The sequence below is a fragment of the Bufo bufo genome, chromosome 3 (assembly GCF_905171765.1).
Source record: "Bufo bufo chromosome 3, aBufBuf1.1, whole genome shotgun sequence".
Lineage (NCBI taxonomy): Eukaryota > Metazoa > Chordata > Amphibia > Anura > Bufonidae > Bufo > Bufo bufo.
This window is the reverse complement of record NC_053391.1, coordinates 232,736,587-232,761,950: the sequence shown is the minus strand read 5'-3', so window position 1 is coordinate 232,761,950 and position 25,364 is coordinate 232,736,587. Positions and strand designations below refer to the sequence as shown.

Sequence of the window (25,364 nt, the reverse complement as noted above, 5' to 3'; positions counted from 1 at the left end):
ATACAGTGGAGGAGTTTAAGCATGCATGGGATAGGCATAAGGCCATCCTTCATATAAGATAGGGCCAGGCACTATTCATAGTATTCAGTATATTGGGCAGACTAGATGGGCCAAATGGTTCTTATCTGCCGACACATTCTATGTTTCTATATGTGTAATATTTTTGGTAAATAAATTCCATTAATCCATTCACAATGTCATGCAGAGGTTTTTGTTATATTATTGGGCAGTTTCTCTGCCTACAAGATATTATCACAGATGCTTGGTTTACTTTTGCAGTTCTCAAAACTGAATTTGACTCAGCAGAGATCACGTGCCTCTTCACAGCAAAAATGTTATAACATGAACAGAGTTGAGAAAAATACCTTAATCCTAACTTCTACAAACCTATGAATGCAGAATCAACCTAATCAAACTAATATGAAAAGTTGTTGTTCTAAAAATCTTCATCTACTTGCATATTATAAGTTATACCAGCAAGAATTAGTCTTTATGTTGAAAACTATGATTTAAATCAAGCCTTACTGACTAGTGATTTAAATCAAATCCACCCTGCATAAGAACATATCCTAAACGCTTCATTCACATCAGCGTTCAGACTTTCCGTTCTTCTGCTCCTTTTAGGAGCAGGAGAACGGAAAGGACGGATTCGGCACATAATTGAGCCGAACGGAACCTAAGGACCCCATAGACTATAATGGGATCCATTAGGTTTCCGCTCAGAGAAAGATTTTTGAAGTGGAGACCAAAGTACTGCATGCACTAATTTTGTCTCCGCTCCCAAATTTTCTTCTGAACGGAAACCTAACAGACCCCATTAACAAAAAGTTGTGCAATGCTATATCTATCTATCTATATCTATATCTATATATATATTGTTATATTTTTTATGTATTAGTTTTTAGAGTCTCTAAATTTTCTATTGCACTTTTTCAGGCCTTTTTTTCACCTCTTATAAAGAAGTCTAAGTCTACGAAAATTCTGAGGGGAAAAAAAGCCACACGCAGGGCGTCCTTCTTCAATTTAAAAAATATATATAAAAATGGCAACGAAGCGGCCTAAAATGCCACTACAAAAAAAAAACTGTTTGTAGATCATTTTATCATTTCCTATTGGCCAACAAGTAACACCTGGCTGCAGCATTTTTTGCTTAAAAAACAAAAACAAAACAGCCTGTTGAGAAAAGGACGAAGTGTAAAACCTCCCTAAAGTTTTTTTGTAAGACCATGCAACAGCTTTAATAATCATCTTAAAAGGGGCTCCAAACTAATGTGAATTTAGAGTACAACGTTTGAGTGGTTTTTCCACAGGGATTATTTTTACTTACCCTTTCTCCTCACCTTCATGACGCTTAGAGCAGTATTCCTGTGTTGAATGGATATGCATATCCCCGCTGGGTACTATTTGAGTTTCCATTTATTGGCTAAAAGCTTGTGCCATCTTCACCCTAAACTACTGGGTCCTCTTGATCTCCAGTCTACATCTCCTGCAATGGATTCTACATTTCTGGCCGGAGTCATGCACACACGTACTGTAGTTGGAACTACATTTTTAATTTCTGCAGCATGTTTAATGTTTGAAGAACTATAACTGGTTGTTTGCGGTTTTTCTTGACCTTATGGAGTTGATCCATTTTTCTTTTTTAGGTTGGACACATTCGTGCAGAAAGAGACATCTTGGTGGAAGCGGACAGCTTGTGGGTGGTGAAAATGTTTTATAGCTTCCAAGACAAGCTAAATCTTTATCTCATCATGGAGTTCCTACCTGGAGGTACCTATACAATGAGTGGCCCCAATATTGTAACATGTAGTGGTTCAGAATGGAGCATTTGACCAACAGTAGTAGAAACAAAACCAGGTGCATGAGACTTATTGTAGGCCATGTGCGCTGCCCTGCTCCATGAGGAGCCAGGTTGTTACTTGTCACCCTGAGGAGCCTGGTCATAACCTGGATAAACACCCAGGTGACAGAAATAGTTTGTGAGATCAGTAGTCAGAAGAGGGATTATCTTCCAGCTCTGTTCTCAGAGGTCGCCCTTTTCAGTGTGAATATGCCACTATCTGCTGGTTTGCAGGGCATAGTTGTATAAGGCTACTTTCACATCAGTGCTTTTCCTTTCCGGTATTGAGATCCATCATAGGATCTCAATACTAGAGGAAAACTCTAAAGTTATGTCCCCATTCTTTCTCAATGGGGACAAAACTGAACGGAATGCACCAGAATGCATTCCGTCCTGTTTGGTTGCATTCCCATGCCGAGTGCGACATGGGATGCGGAGCAAGACTGATCCGGCATGAAACACAATGTAATTCAATGGTGCCAGATCCGTTTTCTCGGACGCACATTAGCTATTTTAGAGATAATACAACCGGATCCGTTCTTAACGGATGCAGCCAGTTGTGAACTAATGGAAGGGTTTTTGCTGATCCATGACGGATCCAGCAAAAATGCAGATGTGAAAGTAGCCTAAACCTGATGGCCAGTTTAGGGTTAGAATTGGTGTCTACTAACTATTTTTCTGACCTGTGTGCCAAAGCTGTACCTCATGCCCCGGTTTACTATTATGTCTTACTCCATCTATTTGGCTCAAAGGCTATGTACACCTTTGGGGGTAGTTTTTTTAATTATTGCATTGTACTCATTTTGAGCTAAAAATATATATATTTAATGGGTCTTCATTAAAAATATGGCGTCCTTTTTTTCTGTACAGAGCTGAGATGCTCTAGTCCTGTGATGGCTAACCTCCGGCATTCCAGCTGTGGTAAAACTACAACCCCCAAGATGTACACTTGCTTGGCTATTCTCAGAACTCCACTGTATTTTTCACTGAAGATTGCTACCAGTCACACAGCTAGAAAAACAGTTAACCCTTTATGGCAGAACAGCTCAAAATTTGTAATAAAGGCCAAATGAAAAAAAGATTTTTAGCCAAAAATGAGTAAAATGCAACCATAAAAAAATGCCTTCAAAAGGTGTACATAGCCTTTAAAGCGTTTGTGCTATAAGCTACTTTTCACTCTAAAGTGTATTTTCGTCAATTGGATAGTTTTTTAGTTTTTCATTTTTACCTCATTTTCAGTTTTCTCTTATCCCCCATTCTTGAATCCTACTTCCTGGTTTGTCATGTGTCTGCTTTCCCATCATGCCTTTGGGCAATGAGATCTGACGTCAGCAGATCATGTAACACTAACCACGCCACTTGTTCTAATCAATGACGGTTCCTATGTCCTGCATTACAAGGCTCCAATGTAGGACGTGTTTTTCGGAAACTAAATATCAAAACAGATTTGTAATGACAGGTTAATAACTTTAGAATAAGGCACTTTTGATAAATTATGGTATTTGGGGAAAGGCATAAAAAATGAATATATTTTGGTCGTTATACATTTATATTAGTGGCACAAACCCTTTTAATTCTGGCATTTCTATTAAAAGTTACGGGTTACTTTTATGTGCCTCTCCCCTTTCTTGAATTAATGTATGCTATACTCGCACTGGCATCATGGTTTCAATTTATGTGCCAGACCCATTATATAATGACTTCAAACCCTGCATCTGCCTCTTTAAAGGGGTTGTCCGAGTTATGAAAAAAATATATAGCACTGTAAATCTGATGGGCAGCAATATATAACGAAGCTAAGCAAGTTTTAGGCCAAAAAAATTATATTTCCTCATTTCCCTGGTTCTTTTCAGGCCCTTTGTTTGTTTACCTGCAATAACAACAATCTTTGCCCCTCCCCCTGCACTACAAGTCCCAGCTGTATAATGACACTGCTAAGGGAGTGAATACAAGAGCTGCCCTGAGTGACATGTCTGCCTGCTGGGAGACTCTGCAGCATGTTGTATGTGTAGGACTACAAGTCCCAGCTGTATAATGACACTGCAAAGGGAGTGAATACAAGTGCTGCCCTGCGTGACATGTCTGCCTGCTGGGAGACTCAGCAGCATGTTGTATTTGTAGAACTACAAGTCCCAGCTGTACAATGACACTGCTGATACACACAGGATCTTCTCCCTACCTGTTCCTGTGCAATGCTCTTCAGAACACCTCTAGTCTGTTAGCTCCTGTGCCCAGCATTTGTCTCCTCACTGCCTGCAGCTACTCAGTAAAGCCTTCAGCCCGGAGTCTGTGCTGCTGAAGGGGTTAAAGTTTTTACTGAAGAGTCCAGGGAGAGAGCAAACAGCAGCAGCCGGCAGTTCAGGGGGCGTGGCCAGCACAGTGACGTCTGTGTACAGACACATAGCTGCTCTCTCAGGCTTGTGCATGAAACATCATTAGAGCAGGGAGAGAATCTGACATCACAGGTCATGTGACCCTCAGAGAAATCTGAGAAAGCAGCAACTGTAGATGCAGTAAGTGCATGGTAAAGCCTTTACATTTGATTAGTTAGAAACATACAAGGAACAAAAAAATAACTCTGGCAACTCTTTTAACTTTTAATGGGATCTGTCGTTATTCCACCAAGGCTTCCATCCATTCACTGTAAAAAGTAACTGATCCCCGAACAGTAATATATAAAGAGCCTTAGCAGAAATATAGAAAATTCTGAAGGGTCCTCCAACTTTCAAGCACTTCTCTATATTGTATTAGTATGGTTATGTAAGTTTCAGACTACTTTTCTATTGTCTGTAAACCCTTTTAGCTATAACTTCATTCATGGTACGACTGGTCTGTTCTGAAATCTAGATATTCTAGTCTTGGTGTATGATTTGCGGCATTTCTTTCTTTTTCCTGATTTCAGGTGATATGATGACCTTGTTGATGAAGAAAGATACACTTACAGAAGAAGAAACACAGTTTTACATTGCCGAAACAGTGCTGGCAATAGATTCAATCCACCGGTTAGGATTTATACACAGGGATATCAAGCCCGATAATCTTTTGCTGGACAGCAAGGTGAATATGGATGTCAGACAGTGTCACCTGAAAACAAGAGTACTGTTGCAGTGACTCCTTCTCCCTATTTAAAGGCCTCTTTACACTGCCCGAGCATCGAGCAGATAATCCCTAATAAGTACCATATTCGTAGGAACGTTTGTTATTGATTACCCGCCGGTGTAAAGGTACCACTGATTACCAGATCAACGAATGAAACACTCATTCTTCAGGTAATAAGATCATTGTGCAGTAACCTAAATTATGGCGGCAAACAGTGGTTATATATGGCATTAGCGATCATTCATCCTCATACTGTGGAGGAGAGCGCTGATGAGCAGATGATTGCTGGGAAGGAACGCTTCCTTCCCGACAATCATCCACTTAATTGAGCAGTGTAAAAGGGCCTTATTTAGGGGACTTTTACATGTGCAAATGATCTGGCAGATTATTGGGGATGAGTGTATAAAAGCTCGTTATCCCTAATCTGCCTGTGTGAAAAAAATCATCTCTCCTGTGCAGCAGATTGTACTGTCTAAACAATGATCTGCTGCACAGGAATAATGATTCTCTATGGGGACAAGTGATCTCTTTATCGGTCGCTTGTCCCCATAATGTGGAGGTGATTGCTGCATGTAAATACAACCCTCATCTCTGCTGACGATCTGACAGTTATCAGGAGAGTTTACTTTGTTCCCGATAAGCTGCCAGATCATCCGTACATGTAAGAGGACCCTTAGTGACAGCGACCTTAGGCTGAGAATAGAATATTTTTATCTCAAAAGTACAGTTGCAAGAAAAAGTATGTGAACCTTTTGGAATGATATGGATTTCTGCACAACTTGGTCATAAAATGTGATCTGATTTTCATCTAAGTCACAACAATAGACAATCACAGTCTGCTTAAACTAATAACACACACAGAATTAAATGTTACCATGTTTTTATTGAACACACCATGTAAACATTCACAGTGCAGGTGGAAAAATAATGACATCTCCAAGAGCTAATTGGAGTGAGGTGTCAGCCAACTGGAGTCCAATCAATGAGATGAGATTGGAGGTGTTGGTTACAGCTGCCCTGCCCTATAAAAAAACACACACCAGTTCCCAGTTCTGGGTTTGCTTTTCACAAGAAGCATTGCCTGATGTGAATGATGCCTCGCACAAAAGAGCTCTCAGAAGACCTACGATTAAGAATTGTTGACTTGCATAAAGCTGGAAAGGGTTATAAAAGTATCTCCAAAAGCCTTGCTGTTCATCAGTCCACAGTAAGACAAATTGTCTATAAATGGAGAAAGTTCAGCACTGCTGCTACTCTCCCTAGGAGTGGCTGTCCTGAAAAGATGACTGCAAGAGCACAGCGCAAACTGCTCAATGAGGTGAAGAAGCATCCTAGAGTGTCAGCTAAAGACTTACAAAAGTCTCTGGCATATGCTAACATCCCTGTTAGCGAATCTACGATACGTAAACAAGAATGGATTTCATGGGAGGATACCACAGAGGAAGCCACTGAAGTCCCAAAAAAAACATTGCTGCACGTTTAGTTTGCACAAGAGCACCTGGATGTTCCACAGCAGTACTGGCAAAATATTCTGTGGACAGATGAAGCCAAAGTTGAGTTGTTTGGAAGAAACACACAACACTATGTGTGGAGAAAAAGAGGCACAGCACACCAACATCAAAACCTCATCCCAACTGTGAAGTATGGTGGGAGGAGCATCATGGTTTGGGGCTGCTTTGCTGCGTCAGGGCCTGGACGGATTGCTATCATCGAAGGAAAAATGAATTCCCAAGTTCATCAAGACATTTTGCAGGAGAACTTAAGGCCATCTGTCCACCAGCTAAAGCTCAACAGAAGATGGGTGTTGCAACAGGACAACGACCCAAAGCATAGAAGTAAATAAATAACAGAATGGCTTAAACAGAAGAAAATACGCCTTCTGGAGTGGCCCAGTCAGAGTCCTGACCTCAACCCGATGGAGATGCTGTGGCATGACCTCAAGAAAGCGATTCACACCAGACATCCCAAGAATATTGCTGAACTGAAACAGTTCTATAAAGAAGAATGGTCAAGAATTACTCCTGACCGTTGTGCACGTCTGATCTGCAACTACAGGAAACGTTTGGTTGAAGTTATTGCTGCCAAAGGAGGTTCAACCAGTTATTAAATCCAAGGGTTCACATACTTTTTCCACCTGCACTGTGAATGTTTACATGTTGTGTTCAATAAAAACATGATAACATTTAATTCTTTGTGTGTTATTAGTTTAAGCAGACTGTGATTGTCTATTGTGGTGACTTAGATGAAGATCAGATCACATTTTATGACCAATTTGTGCAGAAAGCCATATCATTCCAAAGGGTTCACATTCTTTTTCTTGCAACTGTATTGTTGTTGGATGACTGAAAGCTAACTTTTTTGTATTTTCTTCCTGAAAATGATTTAAGGGGCATGTAAAGCTGTCTGACTTTGGACTGTGTACAGGGTTAAAGAAGGCCCACAGGACCGATTTTTACAGAAACCTTAACCACAGTTTACCAAGTGATGTTAGTAAGTATACCCATTTTTTTTTTTTTTGTAATTTGTAATGTACACTCCTTTTACTCAGAGGTAGTGTTAAGTGAATCGATGCAGAATTCAATCCGAAGTTTAGGAAAAATTTGATTCGCTGCAAAGCCGAATTTCCTCGCGCTTCATGGTAACGGATCTATTTTTCCTAAAATGGTGGCTGGAAATAAAGCAAAAATGATACTTGCCACTTGATTACGGAGAGGTCATCCACTCCGTCTTGAATAAACAAATCAGTCATCAGTGATGATGTCACCGTGCGTGGCCAGTGTGATCACGTGGTGACATCATCACACTCGCAGCGCAGGTCCTTTTTGGTGGGTTTTCTTCAGTCAAGATGGGAGTGGACAGCCTCTCTGTAAATGGATGAGGCAAGTACCGTAAATTTTATATATATATATATATATATATATATATATATATATATATATATATATATATATAAAAAATATTTCTAACCCTCTGAGCAGAATGTGAGTTTCAGATGCTGTGATCAGCATTGAACATCTGAGGGGTTAAATGACAGGGTTCGCCCCGCTCCATACAATGAAAAGCAATTGGTGACGTAGTAATTCGTAACAAATCGAATTTCTTCGAGGTTCGGCGAAGCTGCCAAATCAAATTTTTTAAAACTTCACATCACTAGTCAGAGGCAAATACAGATCTCATAGGGTCCCATAGCAAAACTTAGTATGGACCCCCCTATTCTACCCAGTATCCCACTACACGTATGTCAGACACCTCCAGACAACACGGAATGCAAAGCACGACGTCTGAGATTTCTGACGAATTTATTAACCACTTAAGGACCACAGGTTTATACCCCCCTAAAGACCAGGCCCTTTTTTACAAATCGGCACTCCACAACTTTAGAGGTTTATTGCTCGGTCATGCAACTTACCACCCAAATGAATTTTACCTCCTTTTCTTCTCACTAATAGAGCTTTCATTTGGTGGTATTTCATTGCTGCTGACATTTTTACTTTTTTTGTTATTAATCGAAATTTAAAGATTTTTTTTGCAAAAAAATGACATTTTTCACTTTCAGTTGTAAAATTTTGCAAAAAAAAACGAGATCCATATATAAATTTTGCTCTAAATTTATTGTTCTACATGTCTTTGATAAAAAAAAAATGTTTGGGTAAAAAAAAAATGGTTTGGGTAAAAGTTATAGCGTTTACAAACTATGTTACAAAAATGTGAATTTCCGCTTTTTGAAGCAGCTCTGACTTTCTGAGCACCTGTCATGTTTCCTGAGGTTCTACAATGCCCAGACAGTACAAACACCCCACAAATGACCCCATTTCGGAAAGTAGACACCCTAAGGTATTCGCTGATGGGCATAGTGAGTTCATAGAACTTTTTATTTTTTGTCACAAGTTAGCGGAAAATGATGATTTTTTTTTTTTTTTTTTTTTTTTTTCTTACAAAGTCTCATATTCCACTAACTTCTGACAAAAAATAAAAGCTTCCATGAACTCACTATGCCCATCAGCAAATACCTTGGGATGTCTTCTTTCCAAAATGGGGTCACTTGTGGGGTAGTTATACTGCCCTGGCATTCTAGGGGCCCAAATGTGTGGTAAGGAGTTTGAAATCAAATTCTGTAAAAAATGGCTGGTGAAATCCGAAAGGTGCTCTTTGGAATGTGGGCCCCTTTGCCCACCTAGGCTGCAAAAAAGTGCCACTCATCTGGTATCTCCGTACTCAGGAGAAGTTGGGGAATGTGTTTTGGGGTGTCATTTTACATATACCCATGCTGGGTGAGAGAAATATCTTGGCAAAAGACAACTTTGTATAAAAAAATGGTAAAAGTTGTCTTTTGCCAAGATATTTCTCTCACCCAGCATGGGTATATGTAAAATGACACCCCAAAACACATTCCCCAACTTCTCCTGAATACGGAGATACCACATGTGTGACACTTTTTTGCAGCCTAGGTGGGCAAAGGGGCCCATATTCCAAAGAGCACCTTTCGGATTTCAATGGTCATTTTTTACAGAATTTGATTTCAAACTCCTTACCACACATTTGGGCCCCTAGAATGCCAGGGCAGTATAACTACCCCACAAGTGACCCCATTTTGGAAAGAAGACACCCCAAGGTATTCGCTGATGGGCATAGTGAGTTCATGGAAGTTTTTATTTTTTGTCACAAGTTAGTGGAATATGAGACTTTGTAAGAAAAAAAATAAAATAAATAAAATCATCATTTTCCACTAACTTGTGACAAAAAATAAAAACTTCCATGAACTCACTATGCCCATCAGCGAATACCTTGGGATGTCTTCTTTCCAAAATGGGGTCACTTGTGGGGTAGTTATACTGCCCTGGCATTTTCCAGGGGCCCTAATGTGTGGTAAGTAGGTAAATGACCTGTGAAATCCTAAAGGTGCTCTTTGGAATATGGGCCCCTTTGCCCACCTAGGCTGCAAAAAAGTGTCACACATCTGGTATCGCCGTATTCAGGAGAAGTTGGGGAATGTGTTTTGGGGTGTCATTTTACATATACCCATGCTGGGTGAGAGAAATATCTTGGCAAAAGACAACTTTTCCCATTTTTTTATACAAAGTTGGCATTTGACCAAGATATTTCTCTCACCCAGCATGGGTATATGTAAAATGACACCCCAAAACACATTCCCCAACTTCTCCTGAGTACGGCGATACCAGATGTGTGACACTTTTTTTGCAGCCTAGATGCGCAAAGGTGCCCAAATTCCTTTTAGGAGGGCATTTTTAGACATTTGGATACCAGACTTCTTCTCACGCTTTGGGGCCCCTAGAATGCCAGGGCAGTATAAATACCCCACATGTGACCCCATTTTGGAAAGAAGACACCCCAAGGTATTCAATGAGGGGCATGGCGAGTTCATAGAAATTTTTTTTTTTTGGCACAAGTTAGCGGAAATTGATATTTTTTATTTTTTTTCTCACAAAGTCTCCCTTTCCGCTAACTTGGGACAAAAATTTCAATCTTTCATGGACTCAATATGCCCCTCACGGAATACCTGGGGGTGTCTTCTTTCCGAAATGGGTTCACATGTGGGGTATTTATACTGCCCTGGCATTCTAGGGGCCCTAAAGCGTGAGAAGAAGTCTGGAATATAAATGTCTAAAAAATTTTACGCATTTGGATTCCGTGAGGGGTATGGTGAGTTCATGTGAGATTTAATTTTTTGACACAAGTTAGTGGAATATGAGACTTTGTAAGAAAAAAAAATAATAATATTTCCGCTAACTTGGGCCAAAAAAATGTCTGAATGGAGCCTTACAGGGGGGGTGATCAATGACAGGGGGGTGATCAATGACAGGGGGGGTGATCAGGGAGTCTATATGGGGTGATCACCCCCCTGTCATTGATCACCCCCCTATAAGGCTCCATTCAGATGTCCGTATGTGTTTTGCGGATCCCATCCATCTATCAGTGGATCCGTCAAAATCATGCGGACGTCTGAATGGAGCTTTACAGGGGTGTGATCAATGACAGGGGGGTAATCAATGACAGGGGGGTGATCAGGGAGTCTATATGGGGTGATCACCACAGTCATTGATCACGCCCCTGTAAGGCTCTATTCAGACGTCCGTGTGCGTTTTGCGGATCCGATCCATCTATCAGTGGATCCGTAAAAATCATGCGGACGTCTGAATGGAACTTTACAGGGGTGTGATCAATGACAGGGGGGTGATGAGGGAGTCTATATGGGGTGATCACCACAGTCATTGATCACGCCCCTGTAAGGCTCCATTCAGACGTCCGTGTGCGTTTTGCGGATCCGATCCATCTATCAGTGGATCCGTAAAAATCATGCGGACGTCTGAATGGAGCTTTACAGGGGTGTGATCAATGACGGGGGTAATCAATGACAGGGGGGTGATGAGGGAGTCTATATGGGGTGATCACCACAGTCATTGATCACGCCCCTGTAAGGCTCCATTCAGACGTCCGTGTGCGTTTTGCGGATCCGATCCATCTATCAGTGGATCCGTAAAAATCATGCGGACGTCTGAATGGAACTTTACAGGGGTGTGATCAATGACAGGGGGGTGATGAGGGAGTCTATATGGGGTGATCACCACAGTCATTGATCACGCCCCTGTAAGGCTCCATTCAGACGTCCGTGTGCGTTTTGCGGATCCGATCCATCTATCAGTGGATCCGTAAAAATCATGCGGACGTCTGAATGGAGCTTTACAGGGGTGTGATCAATGACAGGGGGGTAATCAATGACAGGGGGGTGATCAGGGAGTCTATATGGGGTGATCAGGGGCTAATAAGGGGTTAATAAGTGACGGGGGGGGGTGTAGTGTAGTGTAGTGTAGTGGTGCTTGGTGCTACTTTGCTGAGCTACCTGTGTCCTCTGGTGGTCGATCCAAACAAAGGGGACCACCAGAGGACCAGGTAGCAGGTATATTAGACGCTGTTATCAAAACAGCGTCTGATATACCTTTCAGGGGTTAAAAAAAACACATCTCCAGCCTGCCAGCGAACGATCGCCGCTGGCAGGCTGGAGATCCACTCTCTTACCTTCCGCGCCTGTGTGCGCGCGTTCACAGGAAATCTCTGCTCACGCGAGATGACGCCTATTGGCGTTAGCGTAGCCTGGGGGAGCCGCCGCGATGACGCCTTTCGGCGTTACAGTTGCGGCAAGAGGTTAAGTGAAAAAATTGTAATAATAAAAAGTTCACCCTTCGCCTTACCTACTTTATTCGACTTCTATGTTGGAAAAAGTGGAACATGTACTTGATAAATATGGTGCTTGGTCTGAACACCATATTCCTTAACACATTTCACCCCGTAAAACCAGCATAAATACATGACTAAATCTCCTGCTTGTCTTCACATAGTATATTATAAAATTGGCTGCATGCAGTCACCTTTAAGGATAGATGAGTGTGTAAGAATTTATACAATCCCCATTGACTGCAATGAAAAAAAGGTCTCTGCACTTTGCTTCCTGTAGTGGTGGCTGCATGAAAAGAAGTTTAGCGCTATACGAGTATACCAATGGAGGGAAAACTTTGGGGTGATTTATCAGACTGGTGTTTTACACTGGTCTTTAAAATCTCCTTCACTCATGGAGAATGCGCCCAATTTATGATGAGGAGCACTCCAGCAGTCTGTGTGCCATAGATTTCTGTCTTCATTTGTGCTCTAAAACTGTCTATTTTCTACTCCTTGAAAACCCCTTAAAAAAAAATAGTTAGCGCTTCATAAGATGATGCTTTGTAGGATGCATTTACATTATTATATCGAACCTCTTTTGATGCAACCTTTACTATCACAAGGCGTTTTTTGTTTTATAATCTACAGTGTTTTACATTCTTACATTTTCATTTTATTGTAGATTTTCAAAACATGAACTCGAAGAGAAAAGCAGAGACATGGAAACGAAATAGACGACAACTGGTATGTTAACTGGTGAATTCATTGTTTATTCCGATCACATGTCAATTCATATTGGCTTAGACCCTCGAAAGCAGAGATATGTTGCCTGCGATCATTCTCTCTTAGGCCTCTTGCACACGACCGTATTGCTTTTTCAGTATTTTGTGGTCCGTTTTTAACGGATCCGTGTTTCAGTAGTGTTCCGTTTTGCCGTTCTGTTTGGTTTCCGTTTGTGATCAGTTTTTTGGGGATCGTAAACAGAAACAGACGCATACAATAATGTTTAAACAGTAAGTACATAATAAAATTGGACTGGGCGTAAAATTTTCCATAGATGGTTCCGCAAAAACAGAACGGATACGGATGCATTCCGTATGCAGTCCGTTTTTTTTGCGGAACCATTGACTTGAATAGAGCCACGGAACGTGATTTGCGGGCAATAATAGGACATGTTCTATCTTTGAACGGAAATACGGAAACCGAATGCATACAGAGTACCTTCCGCTGTTTTTGCGGACCCATTGAAATGAATGGTTCCGCAAAAACTGAAAAAAATAACAGCTCTGTTAGATTTCAGTTGGCCTCGAACATTTCAAAGAAACATTCATGAGGTCAACAGAACGTACCACTGTGTTCTACCTCTTTTCAATTACATGATGTTTTGTTGGCCGTTCAGACAGAAAGGTTACAGGGCTTCTTCACTTTGGACAATCCCTACTTGTAAGAAGGGTGTCTTGATCCTAATGCCCCCTTCCAAAGATGAGGGTCCTTGCAATTAATTGTAATCTGTGGGGAAAACCTGGCAGTAAGAGTTTGATTTCCCTGGAGCACCACCACAGTGGAAATGAAGAATTAGACAATGTCCATTGGCATCAATGGGCTGTCTATGTAAGAGCGAGAGGCACTCTTTATAGCCACTCTTCACTGTGAGATAAGGGTCTTGAACAGGGGATCCCCTCTCTGCCCCCCCCCCCCCCCCCCCCCCCCCTAATAGAGTGTATGAAATAGGTTTTCTAAATTAAAATGAGAGCAGCGCATTGTGGCGCTATAAACCTCTGTCTGGTCCAGACGCAACCAGCAGAAGATTGAACGTTTTTTGAAGGTGTATCAATTTCTATTTCTATTCCATTTTTCCTTGTTGTCCCGCAGTGTGCACCTCGGCATTCCTATGACCCCTTCCCCCGGTGTACAGCCCTCGAGCCATTAGACAGTGGCATTTCAATAAAACACCATATTATTGGGACAGCACTAGAAAACTAATTTTCTTTTGGTGTTTTAATATATTATTTTTATCTTTTAGGCATTTTCGACTGTAGGCACGCCAGATTATATAGCACCTGAAGTTTTCTTACAGACTGGCTATAACAAACTATGCGATTGGTGGTCGTTAGGAGTCATAATGTATGAGATGTTAATTGGTAAGTCTTAAGTGCCTCAATGTTTAAAGGGGACATACTTTCCTTGTGATAGGTACAGCCCGCATCAATTAGAAAAGCTGATCGTTTGATTAATGAAGGTGACATTATCCTAAAGGTCACTTCACTTGGGATGACTTCATCCTGAAATGAGCACCTTTCAGCCATGAAAAGTTCATAGGTGCTCATTTGAAAATCATTTAAAATGAGCCGATGCAACCTGTAAATGGGGACAAACGATCGTTAGCATGATTGTTCATCCCCCATGTAGTTTGCAGCACATCTTCAGTTTATACTGGGAAATGTGCTACTGACCATGATGATTTCTAGGCCCACATAAAAGATGTGATCAGTCGACAAACCGGCATTTGCTCTTTTGTTGGTTGATGGCTGCGCTCAGCTGATTATGGCCTATGTAAAAGGACCCAAATCTTCAGCTACATTTTATTAAAACCTATGTGAAAAAGAATATTTATAATATACTTTATTATTAAATTTTTTATCTCCTCCCCCCCTAGTGAAATTGTACACTGCTGTATATGGGAGTGTGGATTTCCCTGGGGGCACAGAGCGCTGTACAGGCTGAAGCATTGCTGCGCCTTCCTGTATTGGCCCTGCTTTACTAAAGCCTGGCTTAGATGTGCTACAGTATATCATGCTTTAGCAGAGCAGGCACAGGCAGAGAAGCAATGCAATATGTAAGCTCCTGCTCTCGCTCCGCTTAGCTAATTGCCTGCACAACCACATCGGTGCAGGGTATTAGCAGAGCAGGGCAACCGCAGGGCAAGAGCTCACATAGCACATCGCTCCTCCTGCCTATGCCAACTCTGCTAAAGCCTAACATAGGCTACTTTCACACTAGTGGCAGCCTTCTCCGGCAGGCTGTTCCGGCGGGTGAACAGCCTGCCGGCTCCGTGTCGTAGTTTTATTCTGGCCGCCTCTCGGCATGTTTGCCAGGCTGCCGCCGGAACTCCGGCTCGCCCCCATTATAGTCAATAGGGCCGGAGCGGACCTCCGGCGGCACGCGTGCACTAGCGGCAGCACGGATCTGGCACGCTGTTCACCCGCTGGTGTGAAAGTAGCCATAGTCTATCTATGCCATGGTTTAGAAGATGACCTGGATCCAGGGCAATCCTTTCTCCCATACACATTGCTATATGAGAGTACGGATACTAAAATGCAATAGGCATCTGAATTTCTGGTGCCTATTTCGCTAGGAAAAGTAAAAAAATAAAACATATTAGAAATATTCTTTTTAGCACATTTTTGGTACACGTTAAGGCTACTTTCACACTTGCGGCAGAGGATTCCGGCAAGCAGTTCAGTCGCCGGAACTGCCTGCGGAATCCGGCAATCCGGACGCAAACTGATAGCATTTGTCAGACGGATGCGAATCCGTCTGTCAAATGCATTGAAATACCGGATCCGTCTCTCCGGTGTCATCCAGAAAAACGGATCCAGTATTTATTATTTTTACATTTATAAAGGTCTGCGCAGACCAGAAAACCGGATCCGTTTTGCCGGAAGACTTAGGCTACTTTCACACTTGTGTTAGGAGCGGATCCGTCTGGTGCCTGTACAGACGGATCCGCTCCTATAATGCAAACGCTTGCATCCGTTCAGAACGGATCCGTCTGCATAACTGTTTTTTTTCAGATCTGATTTTTCACTTCATGAAAACTCAGATCCGACAGTATATTCTAACACAGAGGCGTTCCCCTGGTGATGGGGACGCTTCAAGTTAGAATATACTAAAAGAACTGTGTACATGACTGCCCCCGGCCCCCCCTCCCTCCCTCCCCTATATTTAACTCATTGGTGGCCAGTGCGGCCGCCCCCCCTCCCCCCTGTTTTTAACTCATTGGTGGCCAGTGCAGCCGCCCCCCCTCCCTCCCCCCCCTGTTTTTAACTCATTGGTGGCGAGTGCGTCCCGCCCCCCCCTCCCTCCCCCCCTAATTAAAATGACCAACCCCCCCCCATCATTGGTGGCCGCAGAGAGTTCCGATCGGAGTCCCAGTTTAATCACTGGGACTCGGATCGGTAACCATGGCAACCAGGACCCTACTGCATTCCTGGCTGCCATGGTTACTTAGCAATTTTAGAAGCATTATACTTACCTGCGATGTCTGTGACCTGCCGGGCGCTCCTCCTACTGGTAAGTGAAAGGTCTATAAGCAATGCGCCGCACAGACCTTTCACTTACCAGTAGGAGGAGCGCCCGGCAGGTCACAGACATCGCAGGTAAGTATAATGCTTCTAAAATTGCTAAGTAACCATGGCAGCCAGGAATGCAGTAGCGTCCTGGTTGCCATGGTTACCGATCCGAGTCCCAGCGATTAAACTGGGACTCCGATCGGAACTCTCCTCTGCCACCAATGATGGGTGGTCGGTCATTTTAATTAGGGGGAGGGGGGGCCGGCCGCACTGGCCACCAATGAGTTGAAAACAGGGGGGGGGGAGGGAGGGGGGGCCGGCCACACTGGCCACCAATGAGTTGAAAGCAGGGGGGGGAGGGAGGGGGGGGGCGGCCGCACTGGCCACCAATGAGTTAAAAACGGGGGGGGAGGGGGGGGCGGCCGCACTGGCCACCAATGAGTGAAAAACAGGGGGGGGAGGCCGCACTGGCCACCAATGAGTTAAATATGGGGGGGGAGGGGGGCTGGCCGCTGCAAGCTGCGTTCGGGTGTCTGCCTGCTGAGCGGAACGGAGGCCAAGCGGTGCCAAACTGATGCATTCTGAGCGGATCCGCATCCACTCAGAATGCATTGGGGCTATACGGAGCCGCTTGTGAGAGCCTTCAAACGGAACTCACAAGCGGAACCCCGAACGCAAGTGTGAAAGTAGCCTTAATGCCGGGTCCGGCACTAATACATTTCAATGGAAATTAATGCTGGCAAGTGTTCAGGATTTTTGGCCGGAGATGAAACTGCAGCATACTGCGGTATTTTCTCCGGCCTAAAAATGTAAGAGGGACTGAACTGATGTATCCTGAACGGAATGCTCTCCATTCAGAATGCATTAGGATAAAACTGATCAGTTCTTTTCCGGTATTGAGCCCCTAGGAAGGAACTCAATGCCGGAAAAGAAAAACGCTAGTGTGAAAGTACCCTAAGAGGTGGTTGGCCAGAATTAGACCATTACTGTTTAACGAATTTATTAAATGCATTGTGCATTTCATATTTACTCTGAGGAATTTAGAAAAGTTTTTTGTTCACAAATTACAGTCGTGGCCAAAAGTTTTGAGAATGACACAAATATTAGTTTTCACAAAGTTTGCTGCTAATATGCTTTTAGATCTTTGTTTCAGTTGTTTCTGTGATGTAGTGAAATATAATTACACGCACTTCATACGTTTCAAAGGCTTTTATCGACAATTACATGACATTTATGCAAAGAGTCAGTATTTGCAGTGTTGGCCCTACTTTTTCAGGACCTCTGCAATTCGACTGGGCATGTTCTCAATCAACTTCTGGGCCAATTCCTGACTGATAGCAACCCATTCTTTCATAATCACTTCTTGGAGTTTGTCAGAATTAGTGGGTTTTTGTTTGTCCACCCACCTCTTGAGGATTGACCACAAGTTCTCAATGGGATTAAGATCTGGGGAGTTTCTAGGCCATGGACCACAAATGTCAACGTTTTGGTCCCCGAGCCACTTAGTTATAACTTTTGCCTTATGCTGGAAAATGCATTGTTCTTCACCATACTGTCGTTGGATTGTTGGAAGAAGTTGCTGTTGGAGGGTGTTTTGGTACCATTCTTTATTCATGGCTGTGTTTTTGGGCAAAATTGTGAGTGAGCCCACTCCCTTGGATGAGAAGCAACCCCACACATGAATGGTCTCAGGATGCTTTACTGTTGTCATGACACAGGACTGATGGTAGCGCTCACCTTTTCTTCTCCGGACAAGCCTTTTTCCAGATGCCACAAACAATCGGAAAGAGGCTTCATTGGAGAATATGACTTTGCCCCAGTCCTCAGCAGTCCATTCACCATACTTTCTGCAGAAGATCAATCTGTCCCTGATGTTTTTTTTGGAGAGAAGTGGCTTCTTTGCTGCCCTTCTTGACACCAGGCCATCTTCCAAAAGTCTTCGCCTCACTGCGCGTGCAGATGCGCTCACACCTGCCTGCTGCCATTCCTGAGCAAGCTCTGCACTGGTGGCACTCCGATCCTGCAGCTGAATCCTCTTTAGGAGACGATCCTGGCGCTTGCTGGACTTTCTTGGACGCCCTGAAGCCTTCTTAACAAGAATTGAACCTCTTTCCTTGAAGTTCTTGATGATCCTATAAATTGTTGATTGAGGTGCAATCTTAGTAGCCACAATATCCTTGCCTGTGAAGCCATTTTTATGCAACGCAATGATGGCTGCACGCGTTGCTTTGCAGGTCACCATGGCTAACAATGGAAGAACAATGATTTCAAGCATCGCCCTCCTTTTAACATGTCAAGTTTGCCATTTTAACCAGCCTGACATAATGATCTCCAGCCTTGTGCTCGTCAACATTCTCACCTGAGTTAACAAGACGATTACTGAAATGATCTCAGCAGGTCCTTTAATGACAGCAATGAAATGCAGTGGAAAGGTTTTTTTGGGATTAAGTTAATTTTCATGGCAAAGAAGGACTATGCTATTCATCTGATCACTCTTCATAACATTCTGGAGTATATGCAAATTGCTATTATAAAAACTTAAGCAGCAACTTTTCCAATTTCCAATATTTGTCATTCTCAAAACTTTTGGCCACGACTGTATATTCCAAAAATATGTTTTATGTGCTATCAAAGCAGCCTTATTATATGATGAAAATGTGATGTCACCCTTATGCTACAATACATGTGTTATTGCTAATTATTATACATGAGCCACTTATGAAGGATTCGGAAGTTTAGCTTACTGACCCCACAGCCCTGAGGAGACAAGGCACATTTACCTTTTCTTTCTTCTTATAAAGGCTATCCTCCATTTTGTTCTGAGACACCCCAAGAGACATATAAGAAAGTTATGAACTGGAAAGAAACATTAACATTTCCTCCAGAAGTTCCAATATCCGAAAAAGCAAAGGACCTTATCTTAAGGTAAACTGGTCTTCAGAAAGGATGTATTTTTCCATATTCCTTTTCTCTTTGACACAGTATGGATGGGTGAAGGACTACTTATAAGTAATGTACCTTTTTCTCCTTTGCATTACCCTTATTAATATTGGTTAATATTGTTTTTCAGATTTTGTTGTGATTGGGAACAAAGAGTTGGGGCCTCAGGTGTAGAAGAGATAAAAGCAAACCCTTTCTTTGAAGGTGTTGACTGGGAACATATAAGGTATGTTTTTTGTTCTTTTAAAAGGAACCTAATGCTTTGAGTGCAGTCCAATCGTCTAGTCTCATGTTATCGAGCAGGGATACATTTTATGGATAAACGTATTTGTACAAATACACTTTACACTTACAGGAGCTTTTATGACATTCCATTCTAAACCCATAGGAATAAATATGGAGTTTGTTCCCCCTCTTTTTCAACTAAAACAGCTTCCACTCTTCTAGGAAGGCTTTCTACAAGACTTTGGAGTGTGTGTTTGGAGGAATTTTTGTTTGTTCATTCATTCAGAACATTTGTGAGGTCAAGCACTGATGTTGGACAAGGTGGTCTGGGTCAGTGTCCATTCTAGTTTATCCCATAGGTATTCGATGGGGTTGAGGACAGGGCTTTGTGTAGACCAGTCAAGTTCTTCTACACCAAACTCGCCCAACTATTCCTTTTATGGACCTTGCTTTGTGCACTGGGGCGCAGTCATTCTGCAACAGAAAAGGGCCTTCACCACAGTGTTACCAAAGAGTTGGAAGCACACAATTGTCCAAATGTCTTGCTATGCTGAAGAATTAATATTTCCATTCACTGGACCTAAAGGGTCTAGACCAGAAGTGGAGAACCTTTTTGCTGCCGAGGGCCATTTGGATATCTGTAACATCGTTGGGGGCTATACAAAATTCTCAACTTAAAAATTTGATGGCTATATTTGGTCAAACATATAAGTGACTTAGGGATAAGTTACAGAAATTGGCTTCAATTTAAAAAAAATCTAGAGCGCTGTATTTTTGCAACACAAAATGGCACCTGTACTATATATTACAAATGGTACAGGTGCCATTTTGACCATATATAGCAGTCTAATTTTTAAGTTGAGCCTCAGATCTGCCCCCCCCTCCTCAATCAGCCTCCTATCAGAGCCCCCAGCCTACATCAGTTTCAGATCAGACCCTCATCTGACCCTCCCCATCCTTAGATCAAACCCCCATCAGACCCTCCCCATCCTTAGATCAGACCCTCCCCAGCCTCAGATCAGCCCCCATCAGACCCTCCCCACCCTCAGATCAGCCCCAATCAGACCTCAGATCAGACATATTTTTAAAATAAAATAAAAAATATATACTTACCTCTCCAGCTCCGGGCGGCGCTGCCACTTGGTAGATTCACTTACCCTCCCTGATCGTCTTCTTGCTGTGCTGTACTGTGACCTGACAGCGCACAATGTCAGGTCATAGTGCGCGTCTATGTGCACTACGTCATGACACTGTACGTGTCAGCGTGGGGCTGGAAGAAGACCAGGGAAGGTGAGTACAGCTAGCAATGCGCTGTTCTTACCTTCCTGTGCCTCCCGCTTGCTAATTAATGCTTCCATAATGGAAGTGGTCTTTAGCATTTTCACAATATGTTCTGGTAGGGGGCCGGGAGCCACTTGAAATTGTCCCGCTGCCCGCAGGTTCCCCACCACTGGTCTAGACCAACCCCTAAAAGACAACCCTATGGCATTATCCATCTTCCACAAAACTTTTTTGTTGGCACAGTGCAGTCAGGCAGGTAACGTTTTCCTGGCATTCATCAAACCCAGACTCCCTGATATGAGCATCTGAACATTTCATGCTCTGATGCTTTCCTTTGCCCAGCACTGAATCCTGAACGGAAAGGGCATTTTTTTGGGCGATCCAGTGACGTACCGTTCTCCACGGGGAAAGCTAGGCTGAGGCTTCCGCCTAGCAGTGAGCACGGTGACGTCACCAGCTGTAAAACGGCTAGGGCAGCGTTAAAGCCCAGCCATTAGAGTCGGTGATGTCCCCGGCAACACTGCTAGGCGGAAGCCTCAGCCTAGCAGTGTAAAAACATAAACAAAAAATGCTCCAATGCTTTTATCGGGGGGGGGCTGCCTGGGTGAAAATGGGGATATGTCCGGTTCAGCACTGAACCTGGGCAAACCCTGTAATTGCCAGCTGTCAGCAATAAATGTCCATCTGGGAGTCTCCAGTTGGGAGAGTGTCACCTCACAGTCTGATAACATGCAGATGGACCTTTATTGCAGACTGCTGGCAATTCACTCATAAACGTCTATGGGGAATAATAGAGGAAGGGCACAACATAGTTATATCAAAAGATGTTGCAGAATTGTTATTACATGAGGAATGCAAGTGGTTACTAACACAGGCATGACAGAAAAGATGGCAGGTCCTCGTTATATCTCTGGTCATTCTATGTTTGAGTCCACTGGACAGTCCCACTCAGTAATTGATGGCTATCTCTATGCACACTCATTGAGTCTGCCCATTGGATTATCAAGCCCAAGTGATCAGAGATTTAAATGTATAAATTACCATATATTTTGTCTGATCAGCTCCTCCTGCTCTATAACGTGATGTATGGAGACCAGACACTGCTCATCCTGACAGTTCCCTTTAAAGCGGTTGACATTTCGATACTGATGACTTATCCTTTGGATAGGTCATCGGTATGTGATCGGTGGGGACACCCCAAATCCCCGCTGAACAGCTGTTTGGGAAGGCACCAGCACTCCTGTGAGCACCATGGTCTTCTCACAACTTTTCCTAGGCCATTGACAACACATTCATTGGTCACGTGGCCTAGGAGCAGCTCAGCCCTATAGAAGTGAATGGGGCTGAGCGCGATACTAAGCCACTGGTACGGCACTGTGCTTGGTAAGCTGCGAGAAGGCTGCACAGCTCACAGGAGTGCTGGTGCCTTCTGAAACAGCTGATCGGCGGGGGTCCTGGGTATTGGACCCCCACGGATCAGATACTGATTAAAATATCAGAAAACCCTTAAGTTTATATGCATCATTGAATATCTTTAAACATATCTTTGAGACATGTCAATAGATATTATTGATGAGGTTCTGTCAGCAAATAGCGGCGTGATTTTTTATTTATTTTTTCTGATCTAAAAGACCTCAGCTTCTCCAAATTACTTTCATACCGTTTATATGAAGATAAAGTCAGCAGCCACCACTAGGGGGATCTTACTGAAGGCTAGTTTATTGAGTTCATTGGGAGCTGTATAAACGCATCCTCGGTAATCTTCCCCCTAGTGGCATGTCTCGGTGAGATGATAAGGAGCAGAACATTGAGCTTTACACAACAAACTTGTTTTTTAGTTTCAGGATTATTTTATATTTTTTGCTGATATGATTCTTTTTAAAAGAAAAATGAACTGTATTTTAAATTATTTTACATTAACATTTTCATATTTTCATCCCCAGGGAAAGACCTGCTGCAATACCTATTGAAATAAAAAGTATTGATGACACCTCAAATTTTGATGAGTTTCCAGAATCTGACATTCTTAAACCCATGGGTGAGTTTCTAGGATGCAGGTAGTGTCAGTAGGTTTTCAGTAAGCAGTTAATTTTATTTAAAGGGTTTCTGTCGCCCCACAAAACTCTTTTTATTTTTTTTTTTTGGATAGTTATATTCCTTATAGCGCGATATAGGAGAATATAATAGTCTTACTTACTTTCATGCGGCCGATTCTTTAGAAAACGAAGTTTTATAATATGTAAATCCGGTCTCTACCAGCAAGTAGGGAGTCTACTTGCTGGTAGCCGCAGCAGAAAACCGCCCCCTCGCCGTGTTGATTGACAGGGCCAGCCGTGATCTCCTCCTCCGGCCGGCCCTGTCAGTATTTCAAAAATCGCGCGCCTCTGGTCATTCTGCGCAGGCGCTCTGAGATGAGGAGGCTTGTCTCCTCAGCACTCCCTCAGTGCGCCTGCGCCGATGACGTCTTCTCTTTCGGTGATGTCATCGGCGCAGGCGCACTGAGGGAGTTCTGAGGAGACCAGCCTCCTCATCTCAGAGCGCCTGCGCCGAATGAACAGAGGCGCGCGATTTTTGAAATACTGACCGGGCCGGCCGGAGGAGGAGATCACGGCTGGCCCTGTCAATCAACACGGCGAGGGGGCGGTTTTCTGCTGCGGCTACCAGCAAGTAACATAGTACATAAGGCCGAAAAAAGACATTTGTCCATCTAGTTCGGCCTGTTATCCTGCAAGTTGATCCAGAGGAGGCAAAAAACCCTGTGAGGTAGAAGCCAATTTTCTCCACTTTAGGGGAATAAAAAATTCCTTCCCGACTCCAATCAGGCAATCAGAATAACTCCCTGGATCAACGACCCCTCTCTAGTAGCTATAGCCTGTAATATTATTAAGCTCCAGAAATACGCCCTACTTGCTGGTAGAGCCCTGATTTACATATTATAAAACTTCGTTTTCTAAAGAATCGGCCGCATGAAAGTAAGTAAGACTATTATATTCTCCTATATCGCGCTATAAGGAATATAACTATCCCAAAAAAAAAAAAGAGTTTTGTGGGGTGACAGAAACCCTTTAATGGTTTTATATCTTTAGATGAACATTCAAGCAAGGGCCACATCGTCATTCTTCCAGAATCTCTACCCTTCATATACCTATTACTCTTAGTGTTTTTGCCAGCAAGCACAAACAGCGGCAGGTTACAAAAACATGTTAGGCCCCTTTCACACGGGCGAGTTTTCCGCACGGGTGCAATGCGTGGGTTGAACGCATTGCACCCGCACTGAATCCAGACCCATTCACTTCAATGGGGGTGTGTACATGAGCGATGCTTTTCACGCATCACTTGTGCGTTGCGTGAAAATCACAGCAAGTTCTATATTCTGCGTTTTTCACTCAACACAGGCCCCATAGAAATTAATGGGGCTGTTTGAAAATCGCAAGCAAGTGCGGATGCGGTGCGATTTTTCACGCATGGTTGCTAGTAACCCCGGACCCCATTAAATTAAATTCACTTTATTATTTTCCCTTATAAATAGTAGCATTCTTAATACAGAACCTCCAAAAGGACCTTTGATGACGTAATCGCGGTTATCGCGTGGTGACGTCAGCGCAGGGCCTGCTGAATGAAGATAGAAGAATCTTCTATCTTCATTCAGCAGGCCCTGCGCTGGCGTCACCGCGCTCACCACGTGAAAAAGATGCTGGCTGCGCGATCAAGCAGGTGAGGTGAGTTAATTTTCTTTAAAAAAAAAATTTAACCCCTCAATCAACATTTTAGTAAGCATTCTGTTTTAAGAATGCTATTATTTTCCCTTATAACCATGTTATAAGGGAAAATAATAAAATCTACAGAACACCGAACCCAAACGGGTTCGGGTCTGGGTACCACATTCAGTTTTTTATCACGCACGTGCAAAACGCATTGCATCCGCGCGATAAAAACTGAACAACGCAATCGCAGTCAAAACTGACTGAAATTGCGTGAGCACTCGGGCGGGTTTCCCGCAATGCACCCGGAGCAAATCCGGGACACCCGTGTGAAAGAGGCCTTATTAGTTTTAACTGAATACTTTTATTTTTATATATATATATATACACTGCTCAAAAAAATAAAGGGAACACTTAAACAACACAATGTAACTCCAAGTCAATCACACTTCTGTGAAATCAAACTGTCCACTTAGGAAGCAACACTGAGTGACAATCAATTTCACATGCTGTTGTGCAAATGGGATAGACATCAGGTGGAAATTATAGGCAATTAGCAAGACACTCCCAATAAAGGAGTGGTTCTGCAGGTGGTGACCACAGACCACTTCTCAGTTCCTATGCTTCTTGGCTGATGTTTTGGTCACTTTTGAATGCTGGCGGTGCTTTCACTCTAGTGGTAGCATGAGACGGAGTCTACAACCCACACAAGTGGCTCAGGTAGTGCAGCCTATCCAGGATGGCACATCAATGCGAGCTGTGGCAAGAAGGTTTGCTGTGTCTGTCAGCGTATTGTCCAGAGCATGGAGGCAC

The 25,364-nt window shown here is 43.1% G+C and overlaps 1 protein-coding gene across 2 annotated transcripts in view; it reads left to right on the top strand.

The window, feature by feature from the left end:
• Positions 1–25,364, top strand: part of LOC120995060 (serine/threonine-protein kinase 38) — an 89,905-nt gene that overhangs the window by 56,735 nt on the left and 7,806 nt on the right. For both annotated transcript variants that reach the window (XM_040424032.1, XM_040424033.1), the window contains exons 6-13: positions 1,647–1,770; positions 4,743–4,897; positions 7,327–7,429; positions 12,795–12,856; positions 14,136–14,253; positions 19,206–19,329; positions 19,475–19,570; positions 22,794–22,888. In XM_040424032.1, coding sequence (XP_040279966.1) covers positions 1,647–1,770; positions 4,743–4,897; positions 7,327–7,429; positions 12,795–12,856; positions 14,136–14,253; positions 19,206–19,329; positions 19,475–19,570; positions 22,794–22,888 — 877 coding nt within the window. The remainder of the gene's footprint in view (positions 1–1,646; positions 1,771–4,742; positions 4,898–7,326; positions 7,430–12,794; positions 12,857–14,135; positions 14,254–19,205; positions 19,330–19,474; positions 19,571–22,793; positions 22,889–25,364) is intronic.